Source organism: Gadus macrocephalus, chromosome 23, assembly GCF_031168955.1.
Source record: "Gadus macrocephalus chromosome 23, ASM3116895v1".
NCBI classification, from domain to species: Eukaryota; Metazoa; Chordata; class Actinopteri; order Gadiformes; family Gadidae; genus Gadus; species Gadus macrocephalus.
Genome location: NC_082404.1, coordinates 4,042,304 through 4,064,438, shown reverse-complemented (window position 1 = coordinate 4,064,438; position 22,135 = coordinate 4,042,304). Strand labels below are relative to the sequence as shown.

Here is a 22,135-nt window from a genome sequence, read left to right as displayed (position 1 = left end):
GCATGTGTGTAAGTATGTTAGCTGCGGCAGAGAGAAAGGGGGGAGGTTTGGGGGATGTAGTGTGTGAGTTCAAATGAGGAGACTGCCACTGCAGAGACTAGTCACGTGTGTCTGTGTGTGCGTATGTGTGCAGTGTCCTGAAATGACTCTGGAACACAGTCCCAGGCGCACAACAAAGCTAGGAGGATGGGATTCTAGGGCTGTGCATTGTGGGCGGCCAACAACATGCAATTTAGATACATTTGTATGCACTATTTTATTTCAGGGGTGGCGTATTAAAAGACAAATGAGAGTGTGTGTGTGTGTGTGTGTGTGTGTGTGTGTGTGTGTGTGTGTGTGTGTGTGTGTGTGTGTGTGTGTGAGTGTGTGTTGTGTGTATCTGTGTGTGCACATGGGATACAGAGAAAACCCTTTGTCTTTCAACAGTCCCACAAAATCTTGGCATGTAATCAAATTGATCAGACATGTCACTATGAAGATATAAAGTAATCAATAAACATAAGTAAAAGTAGACGCAATATGTGAGGATCCCTGTCTTATTTTATTTACTGTTAAACCCATTGGGGACCTTTTGGAGAGTGAGTATGGATTTGCTGTAAGCACAATTGATAGATCATAGATACTGTAATAGGCTAGCTCTCAAGTTTTGAGAATAATAAATTCAGCTTCTACATCAAGATAACGATTCATCCCTCGATCTTCAAAATACAACAAACTTTCTGGGGACCCATGATGCCTTGGGGACTGCGCCAACACGGACATGTTGTGTTGAGATCGGGTGGTTGGCAAAGAGCAGGTAATCATAGGTAAGATATTAGACGGTCTATGGTGGCTAAAGAGCACTGGCATTGTTCCATTACAGTAAACAAGGCAACAATACAACAAATTAATTAGCTTGTGTTTCTGAATGTGTGGGAGAGGCCAAGCTGACGACGAGCTGAGAACCGTGATACCAACGCAAATTAACTATTTATTTCATGATCTTGCATCGTTGCTCATGATTTTGTACGATTTTGTGATAAAAACGACTTTGCAAGATAGCAAACCTTTACTATGAAGTCAACACCCAGCTGATTATTTTGTGTGCATTAAAGTTTAAAAATTCAACTCTGTGTAAGGTATTTTGTTACACTTTAAATCTAAAGAATAATCAAAATCTCAAACGTGCCCAGCGCTTTGGACAACAGCCATCAGAATCAGCCATCTAGAATCTAAGAGCAGGGGTATAAAGTTAGCATGTAGTTGTATTTTCCGTCATTCCCTTTCAGTAGGCTATTTGCTTTACTGGAAGGCAGTACATATTACAGCCATATTGGGGTGTGAACACATTCTGAATAATCCATTTAAAAAAGTTATGGTTCCATCGCAATATTATGTCAGAACTCACAATGACAAAGATATATTATTGAAATTCAATACTTACCTGTGAATTATCAATGAAAAAGTGGACACATGCACAATTTTCACTCTGTATATGGCTCATGGAAACATGGGCTGTTCATGACAGTACAATGAGCATTATCACATTTTGTCACCCAAATAGCGTTTTAACTAATGATACTATATATATACTATATTTTATATATACTATATTTTAAGTAAGTCCTAAGAGATCTGACGAGATGTAATCTTACCAAAGAATGTGATGATGAAAATCTTCTAACAGAATTTGTTTTACTTTGTTCCATTTGAGAAATATTGGCCAATAAAGGTGGAGCAGTTAGCCCATTTTTCTTATATGACCATTTTGTTATTGTGTAAAAAAACATACGACTATTAATAGGTGGATACCAATACCCCCCACTACTAATAAACCCAAATTGTAGTACTGCACCCAAAGGTGGTGCTATTTAAAAAGATTATGAACTAGCCTTATTTCTCCTTACGAGATTGACCTGGACTCAAATTTCTTTCATCATATTAATCTCTAAAATCAGATGCATCTTTTTCACCCTGGTCTTTGTTATTGTATAACTACGGCTATCATTAGGTGGATACCATTAACAGTGCAAATTTTCCGATCTGTACTCTTTTAAGAAAGCCCTAAATTCTCGTGAAATGTGTGCTTGGAGTTTTTTTCAGGCAATCAAAATTCCGGCTCATTAGTTTCCAAGAATCGGACTGCCAAGACACAGAATGGCATTATGGGGAACTTCTTTGTTAACCATTTTGTTATATTTATATTTCTTCCGCTAGTGTTCTTGACAAAAACTTTTATTTCCCCAGAATCTCAAAGATCTTTCAGGTATTTGCTTTTAAGAAGTTGCCATGTTGCCATGGCGGCGCGCACGGTCGCAGCGGCTTATAACGGCTCTTCCCTTTCGGTGCTTTATTTGTTTTTTATGCTTTTATTTAAGTTTTTGTTTGTGTCTACTACGCAAGGAAACAATTGCTACAGTAGAAGTACAGGCTTTACTGGACGTTGGTTTCCACAGAAAATCACCGGTCACAGCCGACTTTCACTGCCACAACAACATCCCGGATGAGATAGCGAGACCCCCAGGCTCTCCGTGGATCGTAATCAGCTGCGGCAGGCGGCGCCGACGGAGAAGGGAGAGGAAGCAGAAGCGGGGACGTCGCTCCGGCCTCCTGGCAAGACTGAGGAAAGACCCACATAAGCCTCCTCTACCGAGTATGTTCCTCTCCAACGCAAGATCTCTGACCCACAAAATGGACGAGCTGGAACTACTCGCCAACGGTAACCACTATGTACGAGACTGTTGCGTGTCTGTAACATCTGAGACATGGCTTCACCCGTCGATCCCGGACGCAGCCGTACAGCTGGGGGGGGCGCACCGTCCACCGCAGGGATCGCAACAAAGACTCCGGTAAGAGCAGAGGAGGTGGTCTGTGCATCTTTATACACAACAGCTGGTCTATAAACACAACAACTATAGACACACATTGCTCCCCGGACTTAGAGTACATCACAGTTAAATGTCGCCCATTTTTTCTGCCCAGAGAGTTAACAGTAGTGCTAATCACGGCTGTTTACATTCCTCCCGATGCCAACGTTGGCATAGCTCTCTCTCTACTGCTAAAAGCCATAAACACTCAGCAGCGTGCTCACCCCGACGGTGTTCACATCATAGCCGGTGATTTTAATGTCCTGCCGAAGTTTTATCAGCACGTGAAGTGTCCGACCAGAGGGAAAAACACATTGGACCATGTTTACACTAACATTAAACATGCTTACAGAGCCATAGGCCTACCACTACCTCACTTAGGCCAGTCAGACCACCTCTCTCTGCTCCTTACCCCTGCATACACCCCCCTCAGGAGAAGTGCACCACTACAGACCAAAACCATCACCACGTGGCCTCAGGATGCACTTTCCCAACTACAAGACTGTTTCCTACACACGAGTGGGATGTTTTTAAACACCAGGACCTGGCTGTCCACACAGAATCTGTACTTTCCTACATCAAGTACTGCGTGGGAAACGTCACAGTGGACAAACACATTCGTGTGTTCCCCAACCAGAAGCCCTGGATGACCAGCCAGGTCCGGACGCTCCTCAAGGTCCGCAACGCCGCCTTCAGGTCTGGAGACAGAGAGCAGTACAGCGCTGCTAGAGCCGACCTGAGGAGGGGAATTAAGAAGGCAAAGGCGGACTACAGGAGGAAAATAGAGGACCACCTCTCTGAAAACAACCCACGGCAGGTGTGGCAAGGCATTCAACAGTTGACAAACTACAGGAGACGCAACACCACAACTGTGAACTCAAGTATCTCGCTGGCAGAAGAACTGAACTTCTTCTTTGCCCGCTTCGAGACATCAAGGACATCACAGACCTCAGCTTCATCACCACCCCAGCCCCCACCAGCTCACAGCACCCACTCACTGACTGTACAGGTGCAGGATGTGAGACGTGTGCTTAGTGGAGTCAACCCCAGGAAAGCTGCCGGACCAGACGGACTTCCTGGGAAGGTCCTCAAGGGCTGTGCTGACCAGCTCTCACAGGTCTTCACAACAATTTTCAACCTCTCCCTGACACAGGCCATCATCCCAGCCTGTCTGAAGTCCTCCACCATCATCCCCGTACCCAAGAAATCAGCACCGGACACTCTGAATGACTACCGCCCAGTAGCACTCACACCCATCATTATGAAGTGCTTCGAGCGGCTGGTCCTACACCACATAAAAGCCTACGTCCCCCCCACCTTAGATCCTCACCAGTTCGCTTACAGAGCGTACAGATCCACGAGGACGCCATTGCCATAGCCCTTCATGCTGCGCTGAGTCACCTGGAACACCGGGAGAGCTACGTCAGGATGCTCTTCATTGACTACAGCTCAGCCTTCAACACCATCATCCCGGCTATCCTGGTCTGCAAACTGTCAGCTCTGGGTCTCGACCCGCTCACCTGTTCCTGGATTAGTGACTTCCTCACAAATCGACCCCAGAAGGTGAAACTCGGTCCCCACTTCTCCTCCACCCGCACCCTCAGCACAGGCTCTCCACAGGGGTGTGTGCTGAGCCCACTCCTGTACTCTCTGTACACCTTCGACTGCAGTCCCACCCACCCCAGCAACACCATAGTGAAGTTCGCGGACAACACAACGGTGGTGGGACTGATCTCAGAGGGAGACGAGTCTGCCTACAGGGATGAGATCCTGAAGTTAACATTGTGGTGTTCAGACAACAACCTGGCATTGAACATCACAAAAACTAAGGAGATCATCCTGGACTTCAGGAAAAGCAGAGCAGACCCGGCTTCCCTCTACATCAACGGTGACTGTGTAGAGAGAGTCCACACCTTCCGCTTCCTGGGCACCATGATCTCTGCTGGCCTCTCCTGGACTGCCAACACGGCGGCGGTTGTCAAGAAGGCTCAGCAGCGGCTTCACTTCCTCAGGGTGCTCAGGAGGAACAACGTGGGAGAGAAGCTGCTGGTGACCTTCTACCGCTCCACCATCGAGAGTCTTCTGACGTTCTGTATCTCAGTGTGGTTTTCACAGTGCACTGAGGCAGAGCGGAAGAAACTCCAGGGAGTGGTAAACACCGCACAGAGGATCACTGGCTGCCCCCTCCCCTCCCTGAAGGACATATACATCTCCCGCTGCCTAAGCAGAGCGGAGAGAATCACAAAGGACAGCTCCCACCCTGGCTTTCACCTGTTCGACCTGATGCCCTCTGGCAGGCGCTATAGGTCCATCAGAACCAGGTCTTCACGGTTCAGAGACAGCTTCTTCCCAAAAACTGTATCCACCCTGAACACACACATGCACTGACCCCCGACTGACTGACCCCCCCCTAACCTCCCACTGCTGTATTGTACTTTACTTTATTTTACTTTATTATCTATTTTACATTATTTACATTTCTATTTGGTATACTGTTGTTCTTGTTCTACTTACATATTTATTTATTTTCTCGAATGCACCAATTGGGAAAGCTTACTAAAAATGTTGTTGTACTTGACTCGTGCAATGACAATAAAAGGCTTTCTATTCTATTCTATTCTATTAAGAAAGCCCTTAATTAATTTGAGAAATGTTTGCTTGGAGTTTTCTGGATGATGTGTGCTTATCAATAGACATTTTGAATGAGGGTTTGTCAGTGGCTCAATGGGATAATGCCTTGTACTGGTGATCCTTAGTTTGAGAGTTCGAAACCCGATTAGACAATTATGAACAAGCTGAACATCACATTCGGCCACTGCTCTGCAGCCAAGTCACCTGAAAGCCGAGGCACAGTATGCCATTAAGGGGAACATCAACATCTTTCCTTCAAAATTATACATCATATTTATATATCTTACATTAGTGTGTTCTTGACTTTTCATTTTGCTCGGACCCCGTTAATCACCGCTTGCGGTTATACTTATTATTGATATTTCTACAACTGTTGGTCGTTTCAATAGTAAGCAATAGTAGCAGGCGCGTGCCGCCCATATGAGCAGGTGGGGCAGCGAACTACTTGCAAAAGCATGCTCCCAAAAAAAATTGTTTGTCAGTAAATCATTGCTACAAGTCTATTTTTAATAACGTGATGGTCCCATTAACTATCTAGTTTCTGTAGATTTTCCGAAAATGTATGGTCTGTTGACATCAAATTTTGATGATGGTGGCGACTCTACTTGAGTTGAACGTGTCATGCAATGTTGGTGCAGGGTAGCTCAGTGGCCGTGTTCCTCCATATGTTTATCGCATAACCCTGCAGGCTGCAATAAGAATTGCAATCCGCGCCTATATGGTCGTAAAGTAATCTGCCCCATGGTCATAATCTAGAACTAATCTCCGCCAGTATCTTTCGTCGTTACTATATCAGATGCAGATATGGCAAGTGGTGTTGCACCTGTGATTAACAGTGTTGTAGTTTCTGTTAAAAAAACACCATTTGAGAAATTTAAATTGGAAGAGAAATTAGCCATCAAACAACTTGGCCCGGACAGATCGGACACAAACAATATCCAACAAACGAAGGATAGGGGGAAAACTTACAACAGAACTTTCTCTCGAGCATGGTAAGAAAAGAAAGAATGGCTATGTTGTTGCTCAAAGAGAAACACTGTTTTTTGTTTCCCATGTCTACTTTTTGTGCGAGCAAAGAGGACAAGGGAATTTATGTACCACGGGTGTGAGTGATGTGAAGCAATCATATATATATATAATAAGATATAATACAATACAAAATATGGATATAATGTACAACATATCAAAAAAACATAAATTGTGGGTGTGGTCATAGACGAGTAGTTTCTGCCCCGCTGAAATTTAGGGTCACCGCACGCTACTGAATAGTAGTATTGTAGCGTCAACATCTGGGATATTTTGGGATGGGGTTAGCATCCCTCCTGTGTGCATTGGTATCAAGGCACTACCGAGAGTAGCAACTTTTCAGTATAACTCATCAAACAAACACACACAAATTCTTGGATATGTTCAGTGTCTGTAACGTGATACAGATGTGGTATTTATCACATTAAAGTGACACGGTGTGATACTTTATCACAGTACAAGGAGAGCGCTTTGGGACGACATCACAGTAAAGTGATACAGATATGGTACCACAGTAGAGTGGTACATATTTGGTACTTTTTCACAGTACAGCAATGCAGATATTGTACTGTATCACAGTAAATACGGATATGGTACTTTATCCCAGTACAGGGATACAGATTGGGTACTGTATCACAGTACAGTGGTACACAGACATGGTAGTGAATCACAATACAGTGGTACAGATTGGGTACTGTATCACAGTACAGTGGTACAGACATGGTAGGGAATCACAGTACAGTGATACAGATATGGTACTTTATCACAGTCCAGTGATACAGATGGGGTACTGTATCACAGTACAGTGGGATATATATGGTACTTTATCACAGTCCAGTGATATAGATGGTGTACTGTATCACAGTACAGTGGGATAGATATGTTAGTGTATCACAGATGGGGTACAGTATAGTGATAAAGTTGTGGTATTTTACCACAGTACAGCAAAACAGGTGTGGTAATTTATGGCAGTTTAATGATAAAGTCTTGGAACTTTACCATAGTACAGCGAAACTGGTGTGGTACTTTATGGCAGTATAGTGATAAAGTAAATGAACTTTACCACAGTACAGCAATATAGCTGCTGCTGCAGTGTAGTGATACAGATGTGGTACGTCGTTGCAGTACAGGGATAAAGATATGCTACTTTATTGCTGTACAGCAATATAGGTGTAAATTGTTTACGAGGTCCCCGGCGGCATGGCAATGGACGGCCTTGCTGAGAAGCCCTTAAACCCGGGTCTGATTTGAAGGCCGAGGACAGCAGGTCCAAGGGCCGATGACTGCTTACTGGAGCCGGGGCCCTGATGTAACGACTGTCATTGTCATGTTGTCACGCTAAAAGGAGAGGGTAAGTGAGGAGACCTCCTTTCCATTCTTTTTGTTCTTTCTCCCGCACTCTTTCTTCCTCTCACTATGAATACGATTATCATTGTTCTCTCGTGTTGACCCTCATTAGTGAAGGAAAGAATCCCTGCTCTTTCGTCTTGCTTTTCCTCAAATTGTTAGTCTGTCTATGTGCTCCCACCTACCGCACTCTCATTATTCAACCTGCTCTGGTCACTCTCCCTCCCTCTCTCACCTTTTACTCATCCACAGTCTCCTCATTCATTCTCTTCCCTTCTTTTCTATGCTTTCCCTTCTTCTTCAATTCCATTTCGTGAGCCTTTTCTCAATCCACTCTCCAAACTGTTTGCCCCACTCTCATCCACTCACTTCACACTTTTAAGAATATTTGGAATCTCAGGAAGGATTCCTGGAAAATAATCAAAGACAGAGGGTACATGGTTCGTTGGCTGGTTCAGTGAGTCCAATGAAGGCCGAAGCTGTGATGAAAGCATTCTCAAATATCTGACTGTCTGTCTCTTTTTTTGTCCTCTTTCCCTCTCTACAGAGCTAAAGTCATGCAAGGATTAGTCAGACAGGAGTCATTCAGGGACTACAGTCATTCGGGGACTACAGTCATTCTCTCTCTCTCTCTCTCTCTCTCTCTCTCTCTCTCTCTCTCTCTCTCTCTCTCTCTCTCTCTCTCTCTCTCTCTCTCTCTCTCTCTCTCTAAAGGCTTTAGCTTTATAGAAGGTCTCCTTGGGAGAGTCATCCTCTGGGGTGGAGGAGGGGAGGGTGGAGGCCGGTCGCCCTCAAAGGAAAAAATAAAATAAAGGCAAATTTGGCCAGGCGCCCTTCCTCATTTTATGCTCACAACGTTTTCCACAATGAAAAGTTCCAAGCTTTCAGGTGACTAATTTATAAAAATTTGAAAAGAAAAGTGGAGGAGGAAAGGATAGCCCAACAAAAAAGTATGTCATCATATGATAACATGTTTCAAAAACATAAAAAAAAAAACATAAAAAACATAGATGTGACTTGATTGTCTGACTTTTTTCAGAATATTTTCAAACCTGCACCCACATTTTTGAATGGAAAAATAATACTTCTTTAGCCTAATCGAGGTTCCTAATGTTCTCTGAAAAGGGGAAATGTTTTAGATTAAACATATTTTTTTAATTGGCCCCACTTTAATTAGAATTTACAATTTTGAAAAATATATATTTGTCTTGAAACCATTCTGGAGTGGATGTTCTTTGGCTGTATTTTAACTGTAAAACGACTGGGTGGTGAAGAGGGGTACGTTTGGGGTCTTCGGCGTGAGGTGGCGACCCCAAATGGGTCCGGAAAAAAAAATCGGGGCCCAACAAATGTATCGTTCTTTGCCCATTGGGGCCAACCCCCTGATATCCTTTAAAACGACCTAAACCTCTGTGGGGGAAGGGGGCACCAAATCCTAACCTTGCCTAGAGTACCAAACTGGAAAGAGCCAGCCAGATAAGGAGGAGCCACCTCTCCCTCCATCATGTCCAAGGTCTCTCGAACGAAAACTTGGGGAGCAAAACGGCAGTGTTAGCTTATATCCGCCCCCACGCCGTGGGTCGGTCAAAGGTAAGAGCCACAGTATTCCAGCAATATCCCATCGGTCAGGATGTCGGGAGGGAAGTAAAGTGGATTGAAACAAGAGGAAGGGCGAGGTAGTCTGAGGTAAGGAGCAGCAGAATGTGCTCGTGATGACATGATGCATGCATGAGAGACAATAGTGTTCCCTCCTGTGGCCCCTCTGTAAAGGTCACCATCAGCTCTCTGTTCAGAAGCCAATTGGGGAAAAATGGTTTCCAAGGAACCTTCTGCACGCATGCACCCACACGTTAAAAAAGAAGGCAGCATAGATGTGTACTGGTGGCGGCTGCTCTGACGGATGCCAGCTAATTAGTTGGCTCTCAATCTGAATTTGGGCAATATCTGGTGCTGTAATACACAGGTTACATTCATAAAGGAACTGCAGCCATACAGGAACTACAGTTACATAGGAACTAGTGATACAGGAACTACAGTCAGAAATGAACTACAGCCATACAGACACAACAGTCATAAAATAACTACTGCCATACAGGAACTATTCTCCTACATGAAATACAGTCATTCAGGAACTACAGTCATACAGGAACTACTGTCAGAAAGGAACAACAGTCAGAAATGAACTACAGCCATTCAAGCACAACAGTAAGAAAATAAGTACAGCCATACAGGAACTACTTTTATGCACAGTAGCATACGTTGACCCTAAATTTCAGTGGGGCAGAAACTACTAGCGTGTGACCACACTCAAAATGTATATGTTTTTTTATATGTATATATATATACATACATAATATTGTATTACATATTATATATATATATATATAGTATATAGTTACGTGTGAGTGACGTGAAGCATATATATATATATATGCTTCACATCACTCACGCCCGTTGTCCATATTTCCCCTTTTCCTGTGCACAAACTTGTTCTTACCCCCTATGTCCGATCTGTCAGGGCCAAGTTGTTTGATGGCTAACTTCTCCAATTCTAACCTCTCAAATGTTTTTTTTAACAGAAACTCAACACTGTTAATTACAGGTACAACACCACTTGCCATATCTGACTCTGATATAGACACGACGAAAGATACTGGCGGAATAATTTGAGTTAAAACAACAACAGTTGTAGAATATGACCAAGGGGCAGACTTTATGACCATATAAGCGTCTTTTAGTGCGGATTGCAATTCCTATTGCAGCCTGCAGGGTTATGCGATAAACATACGGAGGTCGCTGAGCTGCCCTGCCCCAACATTGCATGACACGTTAATCTCAACTAGAATCGCCACCATCATCCAAAATTTGATTTCAACAGACAAAATAGTCGGAGAGCCTACAGAAATTATATATAGTTCTTGTGACAATCACATTATTAAAAATAGATTTGGAGCAATGATTTACTGAGGAACTATTTTTTTGGGAGCATGCTTTTGCAAGTAGCAGATTTGGCCCAAACTCGTCCGAGTCTCCCCAAACGTTTCAGATGGCCAGTGTGTTCCACACTTTACAAGGGACTGCAGGGATACAGGGACTGTCACACAGGTACTTGATCAAAATAGGCATCAAAGTCAAAGGCATACACACAGGATCATGCTGGCAGTACTTAGTACACGCCAACAAACAAGGATGATGGAATACAAACTTTGACAACACACACCATTAAACATAAAAAACATTGACCATCAAAGCAAACTTTACCAGACTGGATCAGATTATAGAATCAAACGGGATGAATGACTTGTATTGTCCTTAAGGGTAAAAAAAAAAATGTAACCCTATTCTAGTCGTACATCTGAATTATCAACCCCATAAAAGGATCATATTAATAAGCCTTTAAATTCAGAATCAAATTGAGTTGACCTTGCCTCTCTGTGTCTGTTTCCCTCTGCATGTCTTCCTCTCCTTCTATCAGTTTCTCCCTCTCTCCATCCATGACGCCTTCACAAATTTTTCCTTATTTCGTAGTCCTTTTTCTCCATGTTTCTCACCCTTTCTCGAGGCTTCTCTTGCTCTGCCTCTCAGCCTCTCCGTCTGTGGGGAGCTGTTCTCCCTGATGTTGGGCTGTCAGTCAGGCTCGTCTCTGTGTTTATTAATTAATCAACCCATAATGATCTGTTTTAATTAACCTCCCCGGGCCCAGCAAGATAGGTTTGTTTCCACACAGGGTTGTGTGTGTAAGTGTGTATAAATGGACAGATGTGTGTGGCTGAATTCGACATCATGCCCCTAATTAATCCCTGTTCCTTTTTCTTCCCTTGTGCAACCTCCTGGAACCTCTGCTAATCAACGCCCAGATTAGTAATTAGCATATGCATTAATTGGACCAATTAACGTTGTCCTAATTTATTGATTTACACTGGGGGCCGAAGGCTGAAGAGCCGAACCCCTCTGGTCTGTCCTAAAATGATGTGTGTGTGGTGTTTGTGTGTGTATGCCGGTGTGTGTGTGTGTGTGTCTGAGAGAGTGAGAGCAGGTGGGTAGTGTCATACAATCCCTAATGATCTCTCTCTTGCTCTCTTTCTCTCTCGCCCCTTCCATTTTGCTCATGTATTTTCTGACCTTTTTCGATTTCCTTTTCTCCTCCCTGACCTTCTTATTTCTTTGGGTGTGCCCTCTGTCAATGACTCTTCCCTCACCCGCCTACCCACCGCTGGGTGCCAGGGTTGTTGGAGAGCTAGAGGGGGGGGGGGGTGCTTTTCCAAGAAAGATACAGTTTTTCCATGTAGAAATAATAACAATCCCCAAATGTCAGCATTAAGGGTGTACTCATTGTTCTACAGGGACTGCTAGAGTCACTGCACTCCGTTAGTATAGCTTCTTAAATGTGTTCTTCAACTAGTCACTTTGAGCTTTGAAGCCCCTCCCAGCCAGTAGGCAGGTGTAAGGGATCCTGATATTTAAGTTTCTGGTTTTTCTGTGTGCTTTTATCTACATTCTGTAGGTCAGTTGGTGGTGTGATGTGCTTTTCTGTTTGATTTGGATTGCCAATTACTTTTGACTCCACCCTGCTACTCCTGTCTTGATTTGAAAAAGGGATTGTTGCTGTTTGCGGACTCCTGGAGCCGTATATAATATTATATAATAAATTATATCATGGCCAAAAGCTTGGTGCTGCAAGGATGATATTATGAACCCATAAACAAAACCTTTAGGTTCTCCGACGTCTCTGGTCCGAAATTAAGACTGGTGGTAGTGGTGATTATCTTGGCCATGGTTGAGAATGAATTGATGAAAGGAAACGTTGTTGTTAAAGGTTCCATGGCATACTACTTTATGGATGCTTTAATATAGATATTAGTGGGCCCCTAACACAGTATTTTAAGACGTCCCCGAAATCCAGCCGTTGTGCAGAATTACAGCTACTACGAGCCAGTCGCATATTGAGCTTTCCCCAAACGCGCCGTTTCAGTGTCTGTAGCTTTAATGCAAATGAGGAGGAGAGAGGCGGGTCAAGGAGGAGGGTGGGGGTGTGGCCCTGAGCAGCTTGCTGACAGTGCACCATGCGCTCTGTCTGGAGTGGTTGTATCGAAATGGCGAGGCGCACACAGCCTTTGGCCATGTTCTGTAAATATTCTAGAACACTCCGGGTCCTCCGGCGGGAGTCCTGGAGCTCTATATCTAAATAATATCTTACTATAAATAGATATCTATATCATATAATATATATTATCACGGCCAAAGCTGTGTGCGCCTCCAGACGATATCATGATCTCAAACGACTGCGTCCGGTTCTCCGACGTCTCTGGTTCTTCAGCTTCCACATCAATCTAAAGTAGACTGAACCGCGACATGGAGGAGAATGGGATTGTTGCCCGCGATTGACTCCCGCCGGAGCCACCCTGCCGAGGCACAACCACCTCGTCGCTGCCCGCTGCCCGTTGCCCGTTGCCCGCTGCCGAGGCACCACCGCCTCGGCAGCGGGCAGCGCCATGCCTCAAAGAAGTGTACAACACTTGCGTTACAGTGTGTGTTATCACATATACACACACATGTGGCGCTCGCACGGTCGTAGTTCATTGTCTCACTGGCTGGCCAAATTCTCTGGGCGGGCAAGGCATAGAAGGGGGAGGTAGCTTGGCCCCTTATGACGACATATGGGGCCACATTCCAAATCAGCGTGCCTGAGTTTCCATTTTTTCAAAGGCGAGCAGGATACTTAGTGCTCGTTTTACAACAAACGCCAGTTTTAGCCATTGGGGGACCATAGGCAGACTAGGGGAACTCATATTAATGTTAGAAAATCTCATAATGTGAGATTTTAATGCCATGGGACCTTTAACAAGAGAGCGCCTCCTCCACCAATATGCTTAACAAAAGTCTTGGTGTGAACGCACAATAAAGATGCATTCACACCAAACGCCATTCAAACCATTCAAACCAACCGCCTGCTTGGAATTCTGTATCTACTCTCACCACGTCTTCGCTTTTGGTGTGAACCCACTGTTCTGGGCCCTATTCGTCGCTGTTTTTATGCCAAGGCTTTTATTTTATTGAGCTGTCTTTATTTGTTAGTACTTCCTGTCGGACCGGATGTGGCTATTCCAGAAGTGAAACTGAGTTACATTAACACTATAGAAATCACATCTTCCACCATCCTAGTCTTGCTAGCTGTATGATTGCAATGTTTGTAAGCACTGCGGCTTGTTAGGTCCTTAGCTACGCATCAGCAGCATTATCTTGGTTATTGGATCATCTATTTGCACCATTTTATTAGGGGTGCATCTCGATGCAACAATTTTTTTTATGTACATTTCCATGCGTGATTTTCCAAAATACATATATACATCTGGGTTTGCTACTCAGAGTTTGCAGGCACCGCCTGCAAAACTCTGGCACCGCGGTATTTGTAGACTTGTGGAGACGTGTGGAGCCTGGGCAGTGTTGGACTGTAGCATCCGAGGGAATGTTGAGCTTTCCGGAAACTTATTATATACCGCTACGGTGTGTGGGCGGTGAAGCCCCGTCTGAGCAGAGATTAATTTAATACCCGCGTCCGAGGGTTAGGATTCCCGGTCACCTTTAGTATACCGCTACATACTTATGCACAAAGGCGGTATTAAGAAAGCATCCTAAAGTTGCCGTGGGCCGTAACCATGCCGATAACACGCCTCCCTCCTTCCTAGAACTCTGAGCCCAAAACAGATTTTTTTAATCTCATTGTATTCGAATTCCCCTCTGTCAGTGGGTTTAAAGCCTCTTTAAACTGTAATGGTTTTACTAGTGCTAGTGCACATATTGCTACTCGGTATCGGCAAGTACCCAAATGTAACTAGTTGTAAATCGGAGCATCCCTACGAAATGATGATAACTACCCACTGAACCTTACTAAATATATAGAGTTAATAACGTTCTTACTATTGAGTGTGGATACCGTCCATTTCACATATGAAATATTGAGGTTGAGGATCCTCTAATGGAAAATAGTGTGAAATGTATGATTAGCCCCGGTGCTAATCATGTAGCACCAGGTCACCTAATTCTGCCTCTGATCTTTTAAAATTTGTTTTGATTAAATAGTAATTACTATGGATGTCTGATATTAATATATATTTTCGTCCAGCATGAAAATAGTCAGAAAACAATCCCATTCAAAATACATGGGTTTTACATTGTAGCACGAAAAAAGTCAGAAAATCTAGTCTCTGGGACACGATTCAATAGATTCATATTCAGTGACGAAATTAAATGATACCGGGTTGACAGCCAAGGACATGTGAGCCTCCCACTTCCTTCAAAATATATAAATAATAAGTCACGAGAATGTATTATATATGGCAGAAATGTTGATCCAAATGTAATTTATGAGCAGGTAGGGTGTAAGCATCCCACCTTCATGTAGAATTTTGATTGCAGATTGCACCCGAAACCTTCCAGTCAAGTATCAAACCTGCTAACCCCAAGACATACCTCACTCCACCTTCCATGTTCATCTCCCTGTGTATGTGTTTGTGTGTGTGTTTGGGTGTCTCTCTTTCTCACTCTCTCCCCCTTGACTCTGTGTCACTCTTTGTCTCTCCGTCTCTGTCCATCTCTCTCTTTCTCTTTTTGCTTCTGTCACTCTCTATCTCACTCTATCTCACTTTTACTCGCCCGCTCTCTGCATCTACCTTAATTTAATTTAAATTAACAGTAACATCAATAATAATAGTTTAATAATAATGAGAAATAACAATGCACAGATTACTGATCAATCAATCATTAAACAAGTATGAAGAGGATCTCCTGCTCTCTCTCTCTCTCTCTCTCTCTCTCTCTCTCTCTCTCTCTCTCTCTCTCTCTCTCTCTCTCTCTCTCTCTCTCTCTCTCTCTCTGTTGATCTATGTTTTTAAGAGGCCATCTTTCTGCTGCTGTTTTCTCCATGTAGATAGTGCTTACCGCTGCTTACTGCGATCACTCCCCACCACAACCATTACTCTGTCAGATGAGATTTATCCCCATTTTATCACAAATGCACGCCCACATGCGTTTAAATATATGCAGACACACAAACACACACACATTTTCACATGCAGCGGTACAAGAACACACAGGCGTTGCGTGACATTCAAGTTGACTTGAATGTTTACTCTGTGTTCACATGCATGTGACTGCACGCACACATGCATACAGTACATACACAAACGCACAAACACACAAACATACGCATCACCTAATCTGCAGGAAGAGGTATGACAGCTCGCCACAACAATAAATCTTTGTGTCATAGTATGCTGACACAACACTACTGCCCCCAACACACAATAATATGCACATGCAGTCACACACACACACATGCATGCATGTATGCACACACATGCACATCCACACACACAGAGGTGAATGCACCATATGGTCAATAAACAACTCTTGATCCCACGCTTGAAAATACATTAATAATTTGAGGTTCAGCACTCATTAGATCCACACACATACAGACACACACATAAACACACCTGTGTGTCTGTGTTCTTGTCCTGGACATTCAAGCTGTTTTGCCTTCGGTGCATTTAAATGTGCACCCGTCCATGAATTGCTTGCCCGCTAGCTTCCCCTTTCAGAGGTTTGCTTTGCACTGGGAGCTCTGCTGTCCCTGGTTGATTACTAGTGCTCAGATCAATTCCTTTGGAGTCTATGGTGAACCCTGTTTGCACACAGGAGCACACGCAGCACAAATCCCCTTTTGTTGTGTGGTGTGTATTGCGTTACATTTAAAAAACAATCAAAGCTATCCTCTTTTCTTTCCCTATCTTTGAAAGACTGTTGAATATCTTAATATCTATCCATGATCCCCGTGTTGTGAATCAGCAACGAAAAAGTCAAATAATTCCTTTCTCTGGATAATTTGCTGATAATTGTCTAAATGACGGGAATGTAAGGAGAAACACTTAAGGATAGGGCCAAAGCTTTCATGGCTGCAGTCGCCTGTAGACAAAAATAGACATGGAGTCAGTCCTTTGAATGAGAAAGCCCTCTACTTTTCAACTTGACCTTCTCCAAAAAAAAATTCTTCCAGTCAAAAGAGGAAGAACAGAAACGGTTTGTTTCTTTAATTTAAACCACGCTTCCATTCTCTGAGTCTTCATGTGGATTGCTTCAGTGCCAAGTGAATTCCAATCAATAATCAATAATCAAATTATATATTATGCATTGTTGTTTTGCCAAGGTATATATTAGTTCAACCTTAACTCTTAACACATACTCCCTGCTTTGTGCCTCAAACATACAAATATAATATGTGCAGAGTGCCTATGCATCAATTAGATTTTCTCAATGGTTCTTCTGCCTTAAGTATCATTCCAGCTAGAGGAGTCACATGCATTCAACCATGGATTCTATACTTTTAAAAAGATTTGGAACTGGACAGCTCTAGGCCATGTCCGTGTTTCAAAACTGAAAGTATTCCCATGAACATATACTTATTCTTATTGTGTGCATATATATTTGTATGAGTGCCCGATGTCCTTTCTCTGTGTTTTCTCTGTAACCGTGATGTAACCCCATGTTTTACTAGGGATGAAAAAAGATGAACATCTCAGAGCTGGATACGTTCACAGAGTTTCTCAGTAAAACCAGCCTGATATAAATTGGAGTAACCATAAAGAACGTCTTCAAACAACAAGGCGCTGTATGTTGCATTGCTTTCCATTGTTAGGTTGGGTTATGTTTACCGAAACTAACCAACAACCGAGTTCACTTAGAAATCGCTCGAGACTTACGTCTTCAAGCGAAACGAGATAATTTTTTTTGTATTGTGCCATTGTTTGCATTTAGTTTCATGTGACTGTTCTTATCATTACAAACTTACCCAAATTCAACTCAGGAGTGCAGGTTTGTTGATGACTGAAGCCCCAGAGCCCCAGAAAGGTCTGAAACATCGAGCCATATCCTAACTCCGTCCCTCAGTGGTATAAGGGTGTAACGGCGTCTGCCGTAGAGTCTAGCAGAAGCTAGGATCACTCTGTTTGTTTTGTCTTTTTTCATGTTATGGGCGGAGCTAGCGGACTCCAGCTTCTCCGGAGTCCTCCTTCTCCACCTCAACCAGACCGACCTGAGGATCATCTTAATGAACCTTTCCTGTTTATCTAGTCCGGCTTCTCAATCACTCATCGCCAGATCGTCAAACAGTCTACCTCCGTTAGCATTGTTCCTAGTTCTCATGTATCTTTCTTCCTGCATTCGAGGTTGTCGGGTTCTAACCCTCTGCACCTGGCCAGACTACCACCTGGACAGGTGTTCCTCCACGCCAGCTTCCTGGTTCCTCCACCGATCCGTCTGGCCTCCCGCATCAACAAGCCTCTGCTCCTTTCCCATCGGATAATCATCCGTACTGTTACAACCCTCTGTGTCGTGCGTTTGACTCCTCCAACCTCGCGCCGTAACAAAGGGTATTCTGAATCCCAGGCGTCCTACTATGTTATGGCAGAACATCTGGGCTGAGATGGTACAGAGTCTGGGCCGGAAACAAGAAACGCAAGGGGCGGAGTGACACTTCGTTGCCTGTTTTTTATGGGGCTATCCTACAGAAGAAAACTATATTAGTTTGTGTGATGCCAGTCAACACAGTGTTGATTTGAAACACTTTCAGACACTTTTTACAGTTCACTACTGCTAACCAAGTTTATGTTTGCTAATTTCGTACATACAGAGCCCGCCTAAAGCCACATGATTTATTGAAACAAATACGGAAATATGGATGAAATAATCACCCATATTTCAACTTCGAGTTTCGATATACATTTTTAGTCTGATTTGTGAGACTAGTCCAGTGGGAACGGTTCTTGCCCTTGAAATAGAATACATCTCAATGGGTTCATTTTTTGGGCACTACTGCCCTGTAGCTACTACACATGTATTAGTGTAGTAGCTATAGGGTGCAAGCAGTCACAGAACTGTGCCTAGCTCCCTTTTTGTGCCTTGAGGATATGAAGATCTAAAGAATAAAGGCTGGTTCTGACATTGCCTACAGTAGTATTTATATTGCAAACTCCATCTAGATAAATCCTAGTGGGTGTCTATGGCTGGGTACGGAGGAGTTCTCCCTCTCATCACTCTCTATTAGACCAGCCCAGACAGCCAGTACCTCTTGTCCTGAAGCCTCCAGTTCTATAAATTGTTCTTCCTCACATTTCTTTTGAACCCACAATCTGGAACAAGGTCCACGGATCTCTGGTCCCGACTATTCCAGTTATGGACCCGTACCGTCCCAAAAATGACCCAAAAAGACCGGCATGATCTTCCAAACTTCCTACTGTTCTACTTAACCCTACCCTTTCATTGTATGCCTATGAACAGCAATAAAACAAATCTCTGGAACATGAACGGGGAAGAGTTGTATTGTGTGTGATTGGTGATTCTCTACTCTAAGATTACAGATCAATGTTTTTGTAGTTTAATAGAGCTGGATTCTGAGAGTGAGGACGTTCTTTCACCCTGTGGGTTTCAGGCGGAGGTAATCGAGCCGCAGCGCTACTGTGCTGCTGTTGGAATTCTCAAGCGACAATTTGTTACACGCTAATGTGTCCCAGCGGACCAGTGCCGATTCGTACGCTTCCTTAATGGTGTCTTAATGAAGTGCAATCGGAGCATCACACTGCCTGCCTGCCTGTCTGCCTGTCTGTCTGTCTGTCTGTCTGTCCGTCTGTCTGTCTGTCCGTCTGTCTGTCTGTCTGTCTGTCCGTCTGTCTGTCTGTCTGTCTGTCCGTCTGTCTGTCTGTCTGTCTGTCTGTCTGTCTGTCTGTCTGTCTGTCTGTCTGTCTGTCCGTCTGTCTGTCTGTCTGTCTGTCTGTCTCTCTGTCTGTCTGTCTGTCTGTCTGTCTGTCTGTCTGTCTGTCTGTCTGTCTGTCTGTCTGTCTGTCTGTCCGTCTGTCTGTCTGTCTGTCTGTCTGTCTGTCTGTCTGTCTGTCTGTCTGTCTGTCTGTCTGTCTGTCTGTCTGTCTGTCTGTCTGTCTGTCCGTCTGTCTGTCCGTATGTAGGTTCCTCCCTCTGTCTGAATTTCTGTCTTTCTTATGCCTCTTGTTACATCTCTATTTGTCTCTTTGTCCTCTGTTTTACCACCCCTGTCCCTCTCTCACTCTCTCCCTCTCTTCCTCCTGTTCATCATCCCTCGGACGCCCTTTCTTCACCTCTAACATCATGTCCCTATCCTCCGATGAACATTAAACTTTTATCACCCAACAAACACAGGAGATGGATTTTGTGTGGCCATGACATTCAGGTAAAAATTAATAGGAAATAATTATGACAGGAAGATAGAGGTGATACCCACATCTAACAAAGGCAAAATATAAGTTGTGAATAAATTGTTTGTGTTTTATGGAATAAATGTATTCCTAAAATCGAAATAGCAGGTAAACAAAGAGAGTTGATAGATAATATGGTTTTGAGAGTCTTGATTAAAGGGTTGTCGTTGGTAACGTTTTTTTTATGTTTTTTGTCTTTTGTCTTTGTCTGTTTTTCATGAGCGCACTAAAACCGAGTACATGCTAGACAATTACATTACAACTTGGCTACAGATCCATGAAAAGCATATGTCCTCTATCTGTATAGCGGTGATCTCTGAGTTCACCTACATTTAAAAGAGGGTATTGACAGAGAGATTGAGAGATGGGGTGGGGGGCAGAGGAAGAAAGAAAGAAAAGGACTGATTGACAGACAAACAGATAGCAAATAAGAGCAGGAGAGACAGAGAGCACGCGAGTTTAAGAAAGATAGAAGCATTGAGAGAGAGAAAGGCTTGGTGGAAATAGAGGGAGAGAGCGAGTGGAGAAAAAGGAAAGAAAGAAAGGAGATATACACATAGAAATAGAGAGAGGGGTGGGTGTGGTTGATATAACACTGCCACTCTGATGTGTGTGTGTGCGTGTGTGTGAGTGACTCATTAAAGCATGCGCGAGGCCAAGTCATAAAACATTAGAGGGCGAAGATGAGAGGAGAGGAGAAAGGGAAGGCAGGTGGGGGGAGATGAGGAAGAGGAAGAGTGTGTATGGAGGGGGGGGGGGGGGGGGTTGAGATCAGAAGGCAAACGTGGAGAGAGGACAAGAAAGGAGAGGAAGATTTAAAAGGAGAGGACAGAAGAGGGCTTAGAGAGTAGAATCTAAGAAGGCATCTGAGAAATGTGTTGTGTCTGTGGTGTGTGTGTGTGTGTGTGTGTGTGTGTGTGTGTGTGTGTGTGTGTGTGTGTGTGTGTGTGTGTGTGTGTGTGTGTGTGTGTGTGTGTGTGTGTGTGTGTGTGTGTGTGTGTGTGTGTGTTTGTGTGTGTGTGTGTGTGTTTTAAGTGTCTATCTTTGCATAGATATCCACCAGGATGTGTCACAATCTCTTCCAGAACTGTCTGTGATTCTCTGATCCCTGCTCTCATCGATGCTTTTCTTCAGTTTAGCTAAGATTATGGGCCCTATCTTGCATCCGGGGCAATTTACTTTCTACACTGACGCATGTGTCGTTGCTAGTTTGCAACTGGCGCAGAGCGTTCTTTTCCCTCCACCGCCATGCGTCAGTAAATTAGGGAATGATCTTGCGCCCCAAGGGGCGGTTCGGCAAAAGGAGAAGGCGTGTTCTGGCGCAAACATTCCCTGGTGCTATTTTGCAGTTTCGGAAAACAATTCCGCCACAAACCAGGAAATACCTGGTTTAAAGTCAGTGGCGCGTTGTTCAGATGCTATTTTAAGGGCGCATGCATAATGTTGCTTCTGCACCTTGCGCATAGGCCTACACGTTGCTTCCCTCATCTACCTAGCCACACATTCTTGGTAAATTATTTGGGAAAGAACAGCTGATACAGCGGTAATAAGTTGTACTTTTAAATCAATGCATCTGCAAACACCGTACAGCAAACACATATTTTCTTGATACAGACATTGTGTACAAGCCCATAACTTTTAGAATTGTTGAGTATTTGATCGTGAGAAAACATTGTATTACCGTGAGTGAGTATGAAAAAGAATGAATGAATGCGGGCGCGCGTGTGTGTATGTGTCAAATAATGAATAAATGTGTGCGTCCATCTGCTTAAACACACGCAACCTAAACACGTAACTCATAATACAGTCCATGGCAATGTATATTAACGGGGGGACACATGCATATTAGGAACACAAGTCGATAACGATAATATCATATTATTTGGCCATAAACTGAGCAATTTGACGTTTGAAATTCATGTGGTCATGCATCTGTTTCATCGAAGACTGCAAATGCCCTGTCAAAATATCAACTCGTCAGATTCAAATGCGCTCATGGCCCTT

General features: G+C 43.7%; 1 protein-coding gene across 1 annotated transcript in view; it reads left to right on the top strand.

Moving 5' to 3' along the window:
• Positions 1 to 2,634: 2,634 nt before the first annotated feature.
• The window catches only part of acvr2ba (activin A receptor type 2Ba), a 62,769-nt gene continuing 43,268 nt past the window's right edge, over positions 2,635 to 22,135 (top strand). Inside the window, 4 exon segments of the mRNA XM_060045732.1 lie at positions 2,635 to 2,698; positions 3,407 to 3,963; positions 4,191 to 4,409; positions 4,467 to 4,895. Of these exon segments, the coding sequence (XP_059901715.1) occupies positions 2,635 to 2,698; positions 3,407 to 3,963; positions 4,191 to 4,409; positions 4,467 to 4,895 (1,269 nt within the window).